The 19,125-nt window shown below is 39.1% G+C and overlaps 1 protein-coding gene across 2 annotated transcripts in view; it reads right to left on the bottom strand.

Annotated features, from left to right (window-relative positions):
- The window catches only part of Vcl (vinculin), a 115,714-nt gene that overhangs the window by 42,653 nt on the left and 53,936 nt on the right, over nt 1–19,125 (bottom strand). For both annotated transcript variants that reach the window (XM_013025628.1, XM_013025629.1), the window contains exons 3-10: nt 18,389–18,539; nt 18,109–18,217; nt 16,240–16,362; nt 15,157–15,317; nt 8,057–8,147; nt 6,619–6,766; nt 2,102–2,255; nt 956–1,131 (exon numbers count right to left, since the gene is read on the bottom strand). In XM_013025628.1, coding sequence (XP_012881082.1) covers nt 956–1,131; nt 2,102–2,255; nt 6,619–6,766; nt 8,057–8,147; nt 15,157–15,317; nt 16,240–16,362; nt 18,109–18,217; nt 18,389–18,539 — 1,113 coding nt within the window. The remainder of the gene's footprint in view (nt 1–955; nt 1,132–2,101; nt 2,256–6,618; nt 6,767–8,056; nt 8,148–15,156; nt 15,318–16,239; nt 16,363–18,108; nt 18,218–18,388; nt 18,540–19,125) is intronic.

The raw sequence follows: 19,125 nt of genomic DNA, 5'->3' as shown, positions 1-19,125 counted from the left end.
AGGGAGGGAGGGAGGGAGGGAGGGTTGGTTCACAGTATAGGCCCTGAGACGAAACCCCAGTACTGCCCAGAAAATAAACTTTAATTAAATGTCAGCATCAGTTCTGTCAAAAGAGATTGAAACCTAATCATACCCTGGTGGCTAGCTCCTTAGGAGGCTGAAGTCTGAGAATCTCAGTTCAAAGCCAGCCCAGGCAGACAAATCTAACAGACTCTTCTCTCCAGTTAATCATTAAAAATTTCAGAAGTGGCAGGGCACTGGTGCTCACACCTGCAATCCTAGCTACTTAAGAGGCTGAGATCTGAGGATCACAGTTCAAAGCCAGCAGGAAAATCCATGAGACGCTTATCTCCAATTAACCACCAGAGAACCGGAAGTGGCACTGTGGCTCAAGTGGTAGACCGCTCGCCTTAAGTTGAAGAGCCCAAGGACAGCACCCAGGCCCAAAGTACAAGACCCATGACCAATCAAAAACAAAAAAACAAAAAAATCCAGAAGTGGAGCTGTGGCTCAAGTGGTAGAGCACCACCAGCCTTAAGTGAAAAAGCAAAATGAGAATATAAAGCCCTGAGTTCAAGCAGCAGTAACAGCAAACACATGCATAAATACATATATATACAAACACGTACACAAAGCTTTAAACCCACTGATGGGTATAAAAAAGGGAAAATACTATTTTAGAAATTATAAAAATATAACTTAGAGGAGTTCATAGCATCCTAAATACATTAATTTAAAACTATGTGATCAACCATATATTATTAAGTCTCATGTCACTCATACAACAGAGGTGATATCTGACCCAACCTTATCACAAAGAAGCCATAAGAATGTAGTAGAGGGACATGGTACATGTATTTACCATGCATTCAACTACACCTTCCTAGAGTCAATGAAGAGAAGGAGTGGAAGGGAGATAGGAGAAAGAGAGCTATTAAAGGGACTAAATACATACTGTCTTCTTAAATCTGCTAATTTCGAAGTCAGAGCAGCTATTTCTCCAAGGGAACGCAGAATGTCATCTCTCTCTTTTGGATCATCACACAATTCTGCTATTTTCCGAGCTTCAGCCAAAGCCCCTCGAATCTGTTCTTCCCCTTCAGGTCCACCATTTGGATCTGCAAGCCAATTCTATACCAAAAAATGGACAATGATGTGAGCTACTACTATTCATGAACCACATTTAATATAACTTAGACAGCCATCAGAAATAAGTTAATTTATGTAACACCAATAATTATTCTTAAAGTGCTCCTCTGGTCCTGGGCTTGAACTCAGGACCTGGGTACTGTCCCTTAAGCTTCTTTTACTTAAGGCTAGCACTCCACCATTTGAGCCACAGTACCACTTCCAGCTTTTTTCTAAGTAATTTATTAAATATAAGAGTCTCACAGACTTTCTTGCCCAGGCCAACTTTGAACTGAGATCCTCCGATCTCAGCCTCCTGAGTAGCTTGAGTACTAATTCTTATTGTTTTACACAGGAATCTGTGTAAAACAGGTTTTAGGTAAGACCTAATTAATCCCTCCCTTTTTTGGATATCTATGTTGTTTGGAGATTTGAACCCAGAGCCTCATATACACTAAGCACTTGCTTTACCACTAATGCTATATCCCCCGTTCATTTCCATTAGAATTAAACACAGCCTTTTTAAATTTCTCAAACATTTGTGTAAGTGTTCACAAATAATCTTACCTAAAATATAAAAAGAAAGTTCTAACCTTTTAAAACTGCTATGACCAAATAGAGTTGTGAATGCTAAGATAAGGGATCATTTCAATTTACCGTCATCTCTACCAGGAACTCCTAGTATTCAGAGTGCTGTCTTTTAGCTAGGTGATATATTCAAAATTAACACCTTTATTTCAAAATATAAATGAACATTAGTCTAAACCTGTAAAAGTAGGGGAGGTGTTAATACTGGAAACTTGTAGGAAACAATCCATCAGTCTTCACTTAGAAACACCCAATATCTACCCACAGTAAATGACAAGGGACAGAGAGAAAAAGGAGTGGAGAAAGAGATATTTATAGGATATTTATAGAGCACTTCTTTTTTCTTTTCTTTCCTACCACACTTGAAAAAAATCACCATCACTACCTGAGCAGCATCGATCTTCTTCGCAATACTCTGCTTTGAGTTCGTCATGGCTTCCAGCTTGCGAGCTGCATTTTCCACCTTCGCCGTGAGCACATCCAGTCCTTGAGATACCTGCTGGGCTTTCTGCATGGCCACAGGTGAGGCTCCTTGTCCTCTACTCAAACAGACAAAAGCTGTCATTGTCCCCTCTCAGATACTTCATAACAGAATCTTCTTAACATCACAGTACATGTCATGTTTGTGAACACACTTGTCTTTTTCCTTCTCCCCAGTAGTTTTGGATAGCACAAGAAAACAGAACTAAAGAAAGCAAAACACCAAAACCATCTACTTTCTCTTTTGCTTTTAGGAATACACTTTAGCTTTATGGGACTACATAACCACTTTGAAACCAGGACAGCAAATTTTGATAGTAATTATTCTCCTCTTGGTGATGATTACATAACCAAATCTAAACTTCAGTGGGAAAATGTGCTGGGGGTATTATTGCTATGGGAGGCTTTGTTGCCATAGTAATGTGTGCTTTAGAAATAAGTAGCCCATTAACTTGTCTTATTTATGGGCAAGGGTACACTGAAAATGTTTGAGGAGACAGCACAGTGTTACTGAAATTCTACCACACTGAAACCAATTAGATCCTGACTTTTAGTATCTGTGGGACTTTATGATGTTTAACCCATTTGGGCTTCAGCTGTTTCTTATAAAAGTAACATGTAGGACTGGAGGCATGGTAGCATGCCAGCCATGAGTAAAATAAGTAATTTAGAGTAGAACATGGTGGCTCATCAATACAATCTCAGCTACTCAGGAGGCAGAGATCAGGAAGATCATAGTTCAAGGCCAGACCAGGAAAAATGTTAGCAAGATCCTATCTCTATGTCTATCTCATTGGGTATAGTTGCGCACATCTGTAATCCCAGCTATGTAGAAGGTATAGGTAGAAGGATTACAGTTTGAGGCCATCCTAGTCCAAAAGTACTACTTATCTGAAAAAGGGATAAAGCTATGTCTTAAGTGGTAGAGTACTTGTTTCACAAATGCAAGGCCCTCAGTTCAAACCCCAGTACTGGATGGGGGAAATAATATACTTGAGGGCTTGCAATATGGTAGGCTGCTTCCCTAGCATTCATGAGGCCCTAGGTTCAATCCCCACCACCACTAAAGGAATAAAAAAGTATTATAACTATTGTTATCTATTATTATAACTAAATTAACATCATTATTACAGTGAACAAAAGGACGATCTTAAATAGTTACCTTCCATTTCTAGGCAATCAATAAACAGCAAATTGGTACTGAGGGACTAGTACCAGTTAGGACTTTCCATCAAGCTCATAAAGAACCAATTTTACTATCTTCCTCTCTCAGAGATGGTAGGCTACTTACAAAAAGAAAAAATGTTTAGTAGGAATTTGTTTTCCTGGGGCTGGGAAGGTGGCTCAGTGGTAGAGCGCTTGCCTTGCATGCCTGAGGCCCTGAGTTCGATTCCTCAGCACCACATAAGCAAAAAAGAAAAAAGCCAGAAGTGGCACTGTGGCTCAAATGGTAGAGTGCTAGCCTTGAAATGAAGAGCTGAGGGACAGCGCCCAGGCCCAGAGTTCAGGCCCCACAACCAGACCAAAAAAAAAGGAATTTGTTTTCCTTAACAGATTTTACAAGTCATAAAGAAAGATTTGCCACTTCTTTTTACAAGCTCAGATCTTTTTTTTTTTTTAAACCCATGCAGCCTGCAGCCTGGTAAGTTCAATCACAGAAATGGCAAATTTACCACTTGGTAGAATGGCCTGGCTCATCTTAATCTGAGCTTCTAACTTTAACTCTAAAATAATATGAATCACTTCATCTATCTATCTTCTTTCTTAAATTCATCTGTTTTTCATCTAGACCAACATTTGAGATAATAAACTCCTAAGTCTATTGCTATTTTTTGGTCACTTGTGGGGCTAGAACTCTGAGCCTGCTCACTGTCCCTGAGCTCTTCAGCTCAAGGCTAGTGCTCTATCACTTCAAGTATAGCACCACTTCCTGTTTTCTAGTGGTTAATTGGATGTAAGAGTCACACAGACTTTCCTGACTGGCTTTGAACCATGATCCTCAGATCTCAGCTTCCTGGGTAGCTAGGATTACAGGGATGAGCCACTAGGGCCTGGCTCTATTGCTATTCTTTACCTAGAAGAAGGGCATAATACTTTTAGGAAACATAATGTTTATAATTTAATTTGTTTTGTTCCCCCTTCACATCTAGTAATTCATAATAAGGAATGTGAATCTCATTGAAAAAGTAGAAATAAATATATCAGCTACAATCAAAGTAAGAAATTTTTCCGAGTCCCACGATGACTAAAAAAAACATACTTTTGTAGACAGAGAAATGTTCAGGAGTAGAATATCAATGGAGAAATTGTTACTGTGTTTCAGCCATTGTAACAATAAATGATTGGCTATCTTTAAGAAAGGACAACAGGAAGACAGCCTCACAGTCTTCATCATGAAAGGGTTTTGTAGACTACACTGTGAAGTAGGCCCACAGCTACTCATCACTGTTCGAGCTCTTTCTCTCTACAAATTAATGGTTGATCCCTCACAACAACTGCTTCATTCTCTTGCTCATATTCACTCCCTCTAAACACATACGACTGTGTGTTTGAGAATTACAAGTGAAAGTGTCTACCACACTGTGAAAAGGCTACAAACAAAAGAGCCAGAAATGAGAAATTCAAAGAGCCAAGAACCCTGACAGGCTGCACTGGCATTGCTCTGAATAAGAACAAAACTTCTTTTTGTCCGTTCTGCAAAGTTTTTGTGATATCCATGACACGGGAGATGCCTTCTCAGCAAGAGAAAGCTTGCTAAGCTCAGGAGGAAGGACTACATTCATTTAAACTATTCCTCCTCACCTTCAAGATAAGAGACCCAACCTGGATGGACTTCCAGGGCTACAGTGCAACCACAAACTCAAGAAATTTCACGGAATACTGTATGGGCTTGTTTATTACATTGGTCCAAAAGAGACCTGTAGGTTCCCTAACCCCACAAGACAGAACCATAACAGGGCTTGAACTTAGGACCTGTCACTCTTTCTAGACTTTTTTTGGCCAGTTATGGGGCTTGAACTCTGGGCTTGGACACTGTCCCTGTGCTCTTCAGCTCAAGGCGAGTGCTCTACCACTTGAGCCACAGCGCCACTTCCAGTTTCCTAGTGGTTTATTGGAGATAAGAGTTTCACAGACTTTCCTACCTGGGCTGCCTCTGAACCATGATCCTCAGATCTCAGCCTCCTGAGTAGCTAGGCTTACAGGCATGAGCCACTGGCACCGGGCATCACTTGTCTTTCTTATTTACCACTGGCACTCTATCACTTGAGGCACACTTCCAGCCAACATTTTGCTGGTTAATTAGTTTGGGTTTTTTTTTTTTTAACTGTATTTTTTTTGTCTTTTCTTTTTTGGTACTGGGGATTGAACCCAGGACATTGCACTTGCTAGGCAAGTGCTTTGCCACTGAGCTACATCCCAGCCCTTTGCTGGTTAATTAGATATGGAGACTTTTTCTCCGTGAATTGACTTAAACCAAGATCCTCCAGATCTTGGTTTACAGGATTACAGATGTGAGCCACCAGTGCCCAGCTGGATCTGTGTTCTTAAGTGTGAATACTTGAGACCAGGTATAGTGGTATACATCATGTTGAGGGGCTTCTGGGTCTTATTTGTATGGAAATCCTGTGTATCCCAATGACCTCAAAGAAAATTAAACTCTATCTACATTAGCATCTGGACACACTTCAATTTTCTTCAATGTCTTTATCATAAAATTCCATAAAAATAAAAATCTTATAGAATTTAGTCAATCCGTGGATGAATTCCAAGTAACTCTGTATCTGAGTTTTCTCAATAGCAAATTAAGTATATTTAAGTATATTAAGTTATTTAAGCCAAGGCTTAAAAAAGTGCAAAAATAAGGTGAAAGAATTAGGAAACCAAGTAAGTAATAATTAAACAGAAACACAAGAGAGCCCAGAAATGACTTAGAGGACCATCTTTTAATTGATTTTAAAAGGGATGTATGAAATATTCTAGTGTGCTCTTTATGTTTCTTTCTACCTTCCGTCATAAAAGATATATAACCAACCCAGGTTTCAACATTGCCTCTTACTTTTTATAAGCCTATGGCTAGAATTTAAAAAAACAAATGCCTTTTTTTCATTGCTAAGAGTTGTATAGTTGTACATTTCCGCGTTTACAATATATTCTAATCAATCTCACCCCCTCTTATCAATCTGCCTTAAAAAAATAAATTTCTATTTCAAATACAGTTCTAACTTAATTATTAGGCAGCTGCAGCATATTTTAAGTTTAGAAAAGAGAAAAATCTACTCAATCTAGAAGAATTAATACCATGCCTATGTTATATATTAGTCAAAGATGACTCAATAAAATTACCATGGACTTACTTTCTGAATCACCCTATTAGAAGAACAAGTGACTCACTAGTGGTCTATTAAGAGTGGAGGCATTTACCTGGCTCGGAGGTCAGCCACTTGATCAGTCATCTGCCCCAGCATCTTGCAGGTTCCCAGGATCTCCCTGCGTTCCTTGCCTGCACAAAGTTCGCCAACTTTGCCAGCTTCATCTAAGATCTGCCTGATGGCTTGCTCACCAGCATCCCCTAAAATAGGGAGATATTCAATATCTACATTGGAGACACATCAATTATTTAGTAAGGAAACCTTACAGTCATTTCATTCATGAGGGAATAGATGACTTTAAGTGACAAATGAATAGAAGGCAATCCATCTGATAGCTGCTAACATCCAAACAGTACCCTTACAACTATGGGTGAGGTTTTAACCACAGATACTGCTAGAAAAGATACTTGGAGCCATATCCTCTTGGAGATACCAAGAAGCTGGTGATAAAATATGGATGATAAAAATCTGGCTCTAACAACTTAATAGTGCTTAGCACCTCCAAACTCCATTCAAATATTAATCTAAAATGGAATAGATATTATATTAGACAATCTATAAAGCCAAGTTCAATAACTATTTCGGTCTTTATATAGTTAGCTTTGCTTTCTAATTCTTATTGGCATCACTGTTTAATCTACTTAATTAAGTACTGACATAAATGGAAGTCTGTTTGATGGGAACTAGAAGAGAAGAAGCTTTATTCAAAATATTTAACTTACAGCCGGGTACCAGTTGCTTATGCCTGTAATCCTAGCTACTCAGGAGGCTGAGATCTGAGGATCACTATTCTAAGCCAGCCCAGAAAGTCGTGAGAGTCTTATCTCCAATAAACCACTACAAAACCAAAGTGGCGCTATAGCTCAAGCAGTAGAGCACGCACCTTGAGCTGAAAAGCTCAGGGACAGCACTCAGGGCCAGAGTTCAAGCCCCACAACTGACCCCCCCCCCCCCCCCCTGCCAAAAAAAAAAAATTAACTTTCTAGCCAAATGCTGGTGGTTCACACCTGTAATCCTAGCTACTCAGGAGATTGAGCTTTGAGAATTGTAGTTTGAAGCCAAACAGGGCAATTAACCACTAAAAAAAGAGAAAAAAGCCAGAAGTGGAGCTATGATTCAAGTGATAAAGCATTAGCCTTGAGCTAAAACAAAGTTCAGGGACACCACTCAGGCCCTGCGTTCAAGCCCCAGGACTGGCACACAAAAAATAATAACAACAATTAACTTTCTGATTCAGTGATGGTTTTGCATAGAATGCACAGCTCAGCTTAATTTAGCCCTCCATGATGAGATAATATGGTCAGTGCCCTTCATCCTTTTATGACCCAGTAATACTTTCATTAGCCAGAACTATTAGAAAACAGTATATGCTCAAAATGTTACAGAAATTAGAATTATGAGCTTATGGAAAGATCTCTTTCCTTCCCCCATGGCTTAAATTTTAGCTTTTGGTTTTACATATCAAAAAGAAAGCAGAGGTATAGGGTTACCTGGGTTGGCATTGGGGTCCCGAAGCCAACCTTTGGCCTGGTTCAGTTTAGAGTCTATGGAGGCTAGTGCTCTCTTCATGGCTTCAGTGTCCTTTAGAGGAGAAATCCCACAATTACTTTATTTGAAAAAACTGAGAGACCATGATACAAAACAGATAGGGAAGTTGTTATGGCACTAACATACAATAGCTAAGGTAATCCTACAATAGTCTTAAAAACAATCCCATCACACTGCAAATTTTTTATTTCTGCCAAAATGCAGCACCCTGCATGCAAATCTTCAGTTAATTCTATTCTGTTTCCTGGTGTCTCTATTGCTAAAACTGTGAAAAGTGGCACAATTGCTCAAGCAAAAAGATGGTTCATGTCTTCAGCAGGGAACAGCCCTGCTGTCACATGTCTCATTATCAGCTTTTCCACTAGTCAACACCCATCTACTGCAGCCCTGCCAGGGCCTCCCCCCCCCAAGCTTTCAAAAATCCTCATTAGTATGTGGTGCCACAGATCACACCATTCTTTTACATCTTTGTGTATTTGGAAATACACATTACACACTGGATGAGATTTCACTCAATATTTAATCTGAAAAACCTGAAATTACTGGTTGGGAAACAAAAATGAAAATGTAATGCAACAAATCTTGTTTCAGTTCTCCAAATAAACCACTAAGTGTTATGCAAAAAGTGAGCATTTTCTGTCCTTCCCTGCTCCTATCTCTAACATAACAAGGTAAGACAGGACCTAACCTTCAGGGCTTGACTTATGCTTTATAACCAAGATTCATGATGACGAGCTACAGCTAACTTAAAACCTCCAATGATACACTGGGAGATAACAAGTTAATCCCTTTAAAGTACATTCTAATTTTTTTAATATAGGAAAATGCAGAGAATGAGTTTAGCATGATAGAACAAGCTTGTATGTAAACCAGACACTCTGGTTCCAGGCCAGCCTTGGCAAGATTTATGCAAGACCCTACCTGAAAAACAAACTAAAAGAAAAAGGACTGGGGGCATGGCTCAAGAGGTAGAATGCTTTGCCTAGCAAGTGTGATGCCCTGACTTCAAAACTCAGTAGCATAGGGAGGGAGGGATTCTACGCAATTCCAATCCTACAGAACTAGGGTTCTCTTAATGTGCTATTCCATCAGTTTTCCACACGGGGGCACCAGAAGAATTTCTAGTTCAATTCAAAGAGCCAGGGCTAGCACAAGTTAAACACTGTCAGCATTCACAGCCTGTGGTCAACAGTCCTGAGCCCAGCTTTTCCAAAGTACCTATTCAGATGATAGGACTCTCCACTTTAGAATTCCCTCCTCCAACAAGATAGAACTGTTCTTTCTCCAAACCTAACCTTAATTTTTAACCACAGTAACAAAAAAGAAGTGGCCTACATTACTGGGGAAATGGAACTAAAATACTTTTATTATCAACTTATATAGAATTATGGTAGATATCAAAAGGCAGCATCTTAAGATCTATTTCAAAGGCCACATGTAACTGGTGTAAGTAGATATGTAGTATTTTCAATGGTTTCTCACATAATTTAAACCTCTGTTCCTCCCACTCTGTTTTATACCAATTTATGCAGTAAACCCAACCTCCAAAAGTAATACAAATCTTAAAAGAATATCACAGGCAAACTCTAGCCCTCGGGAAGTTGGACAGCCTTCCAGGGTTAACACAAGTTATAAAGTATAACAGAAGTTGTCAAGATATAGGTATTTTTTTATTTCACAAATGCTTACAAAGTATATGCTACCCTTGATAAGATTATGTCAATGTAAATGTCAATTATGTCAATGTAAAATTATTTAATTTAAAATCTATTAATAATCTTCTCCTTAACACACTTTTAAACCTAAAAAATAAAACCAATAGGTAACTTGCTAGATTTCAAAAATGCAAGTTCAAAAATATTTTACTGTCTAGTCAAGCAATAAAGGCTCTTAGGAACCTGACTAGGAATAACGTATAGTTAGGTTCTCTTGTAGCCATTTGCCACCCACCCCCACCCCCACCCTACACCTCCCCACCCCCGTCAATGACCTCACTAAATCTCAAATTTATGTAAAGGCTAACAGAGCTAGGTAGGAAAATAGCTACAGTGGCAGAGCTCTTACCTAACAAACAGAAGGCCCTGAGTTCAAAACCCCAGTATTTAAAAGAAATAGGGAAAAAAATGTTTACATTATTTCCAGGAACTAACATTTTCCTAAAATTCAACATATCTGTGAGGGCTTCCGAACCCCTGTGAATACTGAGCTCCTCCTATAGACAGTCAAGAGGAACTATAGTTAGAAAAGCCTTGCAATTCTAGTAGTCTTAAACTGAAAACTGTAAATAAAGAATAAGAACTCTTCACTATCCAATTGCTTTTCTTTCTTCTACTGACACCTTCCATCCCACTTCATTTCATTTCTGACCACATTTCTACCACTACCATTCCAGTGGGGTTTTTTTGTTTGTTGTCAGTTGTGGGGCTTAAACTCGGGGTCTGGGAGCTGTTTCCAAGCTCTGTGTGCTCAAGGTTAGCACTCTATCACCTTACGTCAGAGCTCCACTTCCAATTTTCTGGTGAAGATATGAATCTCCTGGACTTTCCTGTTGGAGCTGACTTTGAACTGCGATCCTCAGATCTCAGCCTCCTTTGTTGCTAGGATTACTAGCATCAGCCACCAGCACCCAGTCACTCCAGTGTTTTGAACAAAGATATTTCTGAGAAGAACAGGTTGGACAAGAGAAAGCAGCCTAGATGTCAGACATCAAGTAAGTCACTTTCTCTGGGCTTCAGTTCATCATCTCTAATAATACCTTCTAAAATTCTATACCTGTTGTGAGCATTTAAAGAGATACAGTTGCTGAAGATAAATTAAATGAGAAACATCCAACCCCCTTAACATTTGCTGACTTTCTCTTATGCATTTGAGGAGTGGGAATAAAGCACCAGAAATGATTGGGTGACCTATCCTAACTGAACTCATTAGAGATAAATCTCTCAGTCCAAATTGGTTGCAAAAACATAATACTAGAACACTCAGAAGAAGGCCACAACCAACCTTATTATTTTAAATAAATAAAATTGAACTATTAAATCCCAAAGGTTGGCAGTAAGGACTAGTATTACAGGATTGCTTGTTCCAACCAGTATTTCCTTCTTTGGTAAAGTAAAGTGATCTTCCAGTAGGAGCTCTGAGTCAGTCACTGCGTTTACTCATCCCCAGGCTAGAGCCATAGTGGGAGGGAACTCACCACAACTGACTGGCATCTAATGAATCAAACTGCAAAAGCCACTTCTGTAAAAATGTGCTTAGAATTGTTCCTATACTCCCTCTTAATTCCTATCATGCATCAAGATATAAGTTCCTAAATTTAAGAAAAAACAAGATTAAGAACTGAGCGTGGAATTTACAGACTAGGATTAGAATTGTGTTTAACTCAAAATTCTTTGGATTCATAGTATATTCTTTGAAAAACTGCTAACGTGATTTTTAATGATCACTGAAAGAAGAGGATGAAATTTATTTTCAAAAGAAAGTGTTTAAGGTCAAAGTTACTTTTAAATTTGCAAATGTGTGTATGAATGTAGGTATGAGAGGTAAGACAAACACCTACTGAATTGTCTCTTTAGGTATACTTTTACCAAGAATTTGTTTCACTTACTTTCTTCCCCCACTTTTTTAGAGGAACCATCACTTTCCAGAAGAATACTGCACCAGTGGGGACGCATGAAACAAGTACGGTAAGACAAAGTTAATTGGCTTATTGGTAGGGATGAGAAGTGAAAATCACTGTATGCATGAAACAGGACGGGACAAGGATGCAGGGTCTGACTGGTTCTATCATTGCCCACAGTGGAACAATAAAAGATGCCTTCCAGTTCATCCTATTGAACTGAAAAACAGACAAAATGCCACCTTTAAGAAAAAAGCTTCCCATTGTAAATATTCGTATGACTAATAAATATTTGATGTGTAATTAAAGGTAGAGTAGATAGGAACAGGACTGGGAATGAAATGTCATGTTATCTTTCTATATAACCAAAAAGCAAACAGGTTAAAAATAAACATCTGGTTCACTCTAAGTCATTGTGTATTTGAATTTCTTTTGGCTGAGCTAACTGCATTCACATTTGTTCCTGATAAAGTTAGTTTTGCCACATCCTAACAAACTAGCTTCTTCTCAGATAAGCATATACCTGGGAAAGTTACTGCCAGGTGTAGTGGTGCACACCTGCAATCCCAGCTACTCTGGAGTTGGAGATCAGGAAGTTAGAGATCATGGGTTTGAGGCCGTCCTGAGCCAAAAAGTTAGCAAGAACTCAACCAACAAACTGGGCATGATGACATGCAATTGCAATCCCAACTATGTTGAGAGGCTGGAGATAAGATGAACAAAATCACAGGCCAGCCACAGGCAAAAACTAAAGACTTTTTCCAGATAATAATTAAAGCAAAAAGGGCTGGGGGTATGGTTCAAGCAATAAAGCGCCTGCCTAAAAAAATAAGATAAATGAATAAATAAACAAACCTGGGGAAGTTTCCACGTAAATTGTAAATAAACCTGGTAAGAACTTGGCCAGTTCCTCATCTAGACTACCAAGTACCTAATCCTTATCCATGGAAAAATCCCAACTGACTTTTTGTTTTGTCTTGTTTCGTTTTGTAAAGAAGCAGCTCTTGATGGCACATGAATGAAAGAAAGCTTAATAACACAGTCACAGTTATTCACTAGATGATGGGTAACTTTTCCTCCTCCAAAACTAGAGACACATTAAAGTTAAATGCTTCTTCCTTACTACCTGTCATTTGCTAGAAGCAAAGGAAAGACTGAAATTAGGAAAACAGGAGATCATAGAAAAATGACAGGTGATTTGCAGCTTAGGCAGCAGACATGCAGTAAGCTATGGACTTAAGTTAGAAAACCACCAGCAACCCCTCTTGTCCTTTTGGTTTTGACTGCTAGGATTATTATGCAATGAAAAAGCTCTTGAGACTGTCCATTTTCTTTTCTTTCTTTTTTTTTTTTTTGAGACTGTCCATTTTTGTTGTTGCTTAAAACCTCCAAGCCAGCTGGGCGTCGGTGGCTTATGCCTGTAATCCTAGCTACTCAGGAGGTTCAAAGCCAACTTGGGCAGGAAAGTCCGCAAGACTCTTATCTCCAATGAACCACTCAGAAAACGGGAAGTGGTGCTGTGGCTCAAGTGATAGAGCACTTACTTTGAGCTGAAGAGCTAAGAGATAGCTCCCAGGCCCAATGTTCAAGGCCTACAACCAACCAAAAAAAAACCCTCCAAGCCACATATCCAAAAACATTTCAGAGCCTGCAAAGACTGGCAGGAGCGGTATATTCAGGAATGGTATCACCTGGCAGTCTCCTTACCAAAGACCAAAGACCAGGGTCTACAGGCAATTTACAGGCCACCTACCTTCCTAAGGAAACTTGCCCCTCAAATGAAGCTGGAGCAATGACCAGGCCAAAAAAAAAAAGTCAAGAACCTGCACAAAAAGATTTTTTTTAGGCGCTGGGAAGGTGGCCCAGCGGTAGAACACTTGCCTTGCATGCCAGAGGCCCTGAGTTCGATTCCTCAGCACCACATAAGCAAAAAAAGCCGGAAGTGGCGTTGTGGCTCAAGTGGTAGAGTGCTGGCCTTGAGCTGAAGAGCTGAGGGACAGCTCCCAGGCCCAGAGTTCAGGCCACAGGACCGGAACCCCCCCCCAAAAAAAAAAAAAGATTTTTTTTTTTTAAAGAAGCAAAGAAATAGCTCAGTATGAGCCAGAGTCAAAGAGTCATCCCACCATAGCCTGAAGTCCCATATTAAATCACATTCTGACACATATTGGAGCACAGTGTTACACCGGCAAACAGAATAAGGCATGGCACACAGCACAAGAAAACCCCACAGACATGCGTTTGTCTCTTAAAGCAAAAAAGAAATTAGAGGGCAAGAGGAGGCTTACCTTCTAAGTGGGAGAAAAAGAATAAAACAAACAAGAGAACAACAACAACAAAAACAAAAGATGCATAAAGAAGTCATAACAGGGAAGTGAAAATTGTCAAATATGCAAAAGTAAGTATTAAAGACTTAAAATGATAATAGCATATAGATTTTAAATATAACCTTAAAAATCCATTGAACTCCACATCAATGTAAACAAAGCCATAGTTAAAGTAAAATAATTTATTATGAACAGTTATAGCTTACTGAGTGACGAGAGAGGACTGGTCATTTTAGGCCCCAACCTGACCTTACCTTATAGGTGGGTCCTGGAGGATACAAATACAATTCCACTGATCGATCACCCAAATGGAGCCACTAACAAAACCTCCTTTTTTTTAGTGGGCTAACAGTCTCTGCTAGGTGGCCCTGAAGCCAAACTTGGGTTGTCTCCATACATAGAAAAGCTAGATTTTGGAGACAGTGTGTTTCCCCTAACTATTTACTCTATAAGAAAAGTATAAACCAAAACAGCCCTGGTTCTGGAGAGCTGATTCATATCCACAGTGTTCACAGCCACTACACGGGGAGAAGCAGACAAAAGCAACATACAAGGTGCTACAAGAAATCCACCAAACTCCTTCAGAGCCAAGAAAAATTTCTACAAAGAGTAAAGGGATCTCCAAAACTAACTCGAAAATGTGAAGACTAATATTTTAAATAAACATTTCTTCAGGGAAATAGAATAATCAAAAACACATCTAGAAATGCTGTTTCCTCTATTATTTCTCTGGGCTTGTTTAGTATCTTGGTGACCTAGAATCAACTACCCACATAGAAAGCAAAAATCCCACCCAGAGGAGTCAGTATGCACACTAGACATCCTCCAATAGCCCCGCCAATGAGAATCTAACAGGAAGAAAAGGATGCAGAGTACCTCAGTCTCCTATCAATATTCAACTATGCCTACTGTTTTCCTTGGAAAAAAGAAAATTCACAAAGCTAGCAAGTAACCCAGGAAACAAAAGAAAAAAGTACTTTCACAATTGGAGTACCTTATGCTACAATTACAAGATAAAAATGTGAGACAGGGGATAATCAAAATCCCCAGGAGGAGAAAACTTGGCATTCTTTTCGTATTCCTCATCCATGGTAACACTAACCTTGCTGGCCCAGGCATCTTCATCCCAAGAAGTGAGTTGTAAGACACGAATGATCTCATTAATTTCAGCACTCATCTTTTCTACAGTAAAATTGCGATTTTTCAAAGCTTCTTCTATTCCTTGGTTTTTTGAGTTTTTAGTTGTTACAAAAATCTTCATAGCTATAAAAAAACAACCAGAAAATTGGAAACTAAGTTTGGATTTTTATTTTGCTGTATAACAATATTGACATGGGCCAGGCACTGGGGGTTCTCACCTATGATCCTAGATGAAATCTGAGGATTGTGGTTCAAAGCTAGCATGAGCAGCAAAATCCATGAGACTCTTATCTCCAATTAACCAGCAAAAGGCTAGAAATGAGCTGGGTACCAGGTGACTCATGCCTATAATCCTAGCTACTCAGAAGGTGGAGATCTAAAGATCATGGTTTAAAGCCAAACTAAGGAAAGTCTGTGAGACTCTTATCTCCAGTAAACTATTCAGAAAAAGCCAGAAGTGGCCTTGATCACAGAGACACTCAGAACAGAGCCCTGAATTCAAGCCCCAGAACTGGCAAAAAATAAAGCCAGAAATGGAGCTATGGCTCAAGAGGTAGAGCACCATCCAGCCTTGAGTGAAAAAAGCTAAGGGATAGCACCAAGGACCTGAGTTCAAGTCCCAGTACTGGCACCAAAAAGAAATTCACATGGGTGCTGGCACATACTGACACTTCACAAGTACAAATCCCTTTTGCTAGTTAAATGAGCAGAGGGAGAAGGACAGCATTAGAGAAGATGAATCCTGGTCTCTTAGCCAACAGCCAACATTTAACATTCAGTCAACAGATGTCATCTTCCCCCCAGGTAAAAATAACACATCTAGCCCGGCACTGTAGTCCTAATGACTCAGGAGGCAGAGATCTGAGGATCATGACTCAAAGTCAATCCAGAAAGTCCATGAGAGTCTTATCTCCAATTAACCACCAGAAAACCGGAAACAGAACTGTGGCTCAAAGTGGTAGAGCGCTAGTCAAAGCAGCAAAAGAAAATGAACCTCCGAGTTTAAAACATACTACCTTTCCCCATCAATAGGAAGAGGAAATACCTGAAATGAGAACTGGAAGCAACTCTTTCACAGTATTCATCGAGTTCACCAACATCACTCGATGCTCCTGGTGAGTCAGCTCCTGCTGTCTCTCATCAATCATCTTGGCCATCTTAGTCATTCCTGGACCAAGGATACACAGGATGAGGATGAATTAGTAGGAAAAAGGCCAAACTGACTGTCCATGTATTTAAACAACAAATGTTCTCACAAAACCATTATATACAATTTTATTCTTTTCAAAAGTAATTCATTAAAAACCCCATTAAGTAGCTTTCACAGCTGACATGTGTGTATATGTATGTGTGTATATATATATATATATATATACACTGATAAATACTTTTTAAAACCAACTTTAATATATATTTGGAAAAAAATTAATTCACAAGTGGGGGAAAATACTTTGCCAGGCTACTATGCATACAGGTTTCATGCAGCACTTCTGCCTGCTCTGCAGACTCTCATGTGAGCTCAGTACTGAATGCCAACACTGAAAACAGTTCTAAGAATGGCAGTGATGTGCTTTATTTACATCTTTATTTTTTTCTCTGCGGTCCAAATTTGGCCCAAAATTAGCTAAACTGCATTTAAAATTAGAAACAAGTAGAAGTATTATTTTAAAAAAAATAATTACAGTAATGGTAGTATATGCAAGCATCTGGTATGTTGGAATCAATCTGCTAGCAGTTTTTGTTTACTTTGGTAATTACTCAAAGGTCCTACATGACTTTCTAAAGTTCTGATTTTTCAAATTGTTCCTAGAATTTCTTAGTTTTTTTCCCACAGAACATTAAGACTAAAGGCTTGGTTTGAGGTGGGGCTGCTTCTTCACAAAGAGTAGCTTCATTTTATTTTTATGTGTTGGAATTATGCCAACAAAATTCCACTTGGGAAATTAATTTTTTTCCAGTGCTATGAGAAATTTTGAAGTGTTTGGATCACAGCTGGGGGTGTAGCTCAGTAGTATTACACTTGACTAACATGCAGAATGCCTGGGTTCAATCCCCAACAAACATATACAAAAAGTATACCACTGCAGACACCAAAGAAAGCATTCTAGTGATAAGGTTTATTGACTTTATAATCAACTACACTGAACCCTCACGAATGTATTGTTAAGGCAAGGAGAGTGACAGAGGGGATGAGATTGAGTGGAATATATTGTAAACATGTGGAAGGTAAAAATGAAATCAACCCCTCCTCCCACCCGTATATACTAAGATAATTAGAAAAAAAAATACTGTTATGTAAAAGTCAAAATTTCACATAAAAAAAATACTTCATGATAAACCTCAAGTTAAATGCCTAGTATATTTATTCTGTTGGTCTAGTTTGCTTTAAGGACACTCAAGGTCATATTATAACTCTATAAGATCAGAAGCTGGAATATTCAATATTCAGATGCCTAAATAATTATCTCCAAATGAAATTTAACCACAACAGCTATCTATCCTTCCAGGTCTGATTATATTATTCAGCCTTGGGCTAGGCATAAATCCATAATAGTAGGCAGGCTAATTAGCAAGCTAAGAAGTCATAAAGAGCCAGCTGGCAGACACTGAAGGAATGCTGTGTAATGTGGAAGAGAGAGGTCAGGATTGAGGGTGGCCTTCAGCATTACAGTAATCGAAAAGTATTTTCTACATTCTCCAGCAGTATTTTCAATGTCTGGTGTAATTCATTTGCCAGGGCCAGGATTTGTACAAAGCAAATTCAGATTGCAGAGAGAATGACATCTCAGCAGAAACCCAGGGTCAGTTCCATTGATAGAGACACCCAAAAGTATCATCTATCTTTTGCACAATCTAGAGATCCCACAGTGACAATTCATTGCAAATTGTGTTATAAAAGCTGGATATGACAAACCTGGCCCAAGATTCTTTGTATAAGTGACCAAATCTTCCATAGTCTCCACTACCTCTGCCACTGTAAGATATTCCAAGATGCCTTTGCAAACACGAATGATTTTCCGAACCTAAAAATAAGAATTCAGGGTTCAAATGAATGCACAACACTTGCAAATATGACCATGCTTAGCTCTTTAATACTTTTGTCATCCTAAATAATCATTCAATGTTCCAATATCTTTAAAAAGTGCTTTTTTTTTTGGTATGGGAGATGTCTGCATGGGACTCAGGTTGCCTACCTCAGCCTCATCAAAGGTAAGAAGCAGGTCTGATGTGCCAGAGAGGATGCCCCTTGACCCATCGATGAGATAATCTCGAGCAGGCACTGAGTAAGGGTCTGACTGAAGCATCTGTGCTGCCTGAACAAGCTTGGTGCAAGCATTCTCGACCCTGGGGGAGGAAAACAGTCAACTCTCAGGCTGAGCCAAATAAAAAAACATCATATGCAAATACAAAGAATGTAAATTCACATTTTTTTCTAACATGGAAAACAGACAAAAACACTGATAATATTACATAAGCTTTTTGTTGTCATTGTTGTTTTGTTGGTTGTGGGGCTTGAACTCAGGGCCTAGGCACTGTTCCTGACTCTCTTTATGCTCTACCACTTGATCCACAGAGCTACTTCTGTTTTTCTGAGTTGTTAATTGGAGGTAAGAGCTTCACGAGTCCTTTTCTGCCCAGGCTGCCTTCAAACCATGATCCTCAGATCTCAGCTTTATGAGTAGTCAGGATTATAGCCATGAGCCTCCAGCAGCCAGCTAGCATGTAAGTTTTCAGATTTTAAAATCTGCCATTTGTAACAGTACATTCCTTTATTTGTTCAGTGCACTAAGCTTGTGAATAACATTTTATGGTTGCTGTTGGCAACAGCCACCACAAAAAAAAAAAAAAAAAAAAGAATACAATCTGGGCGCCAGTGGCTCACGCCTGTAATCCTAACTACTCAGGAGGCTGAGATCTGAGGATATCGGTT

This window comes from Dipodomys ordii, unplaced genomic scaffold, assembly GCF_000151885.1.
Source record: "Dipodomys ordii isolate 6190 unplaced genomic scaffold, Dord_2.0 Scaffold86, whole genome shotgun sequence".
NCBI lineage: Eukaryota > Metazoa > Chordata > Mammalia > Rodentia > Heteromyidae > Dipodomys > Dipodomys ordii.
Note: the sequence above shows the minus strand (reverse complement) of the source record. Positions and strands in the feature narration are given on the sequence as shown.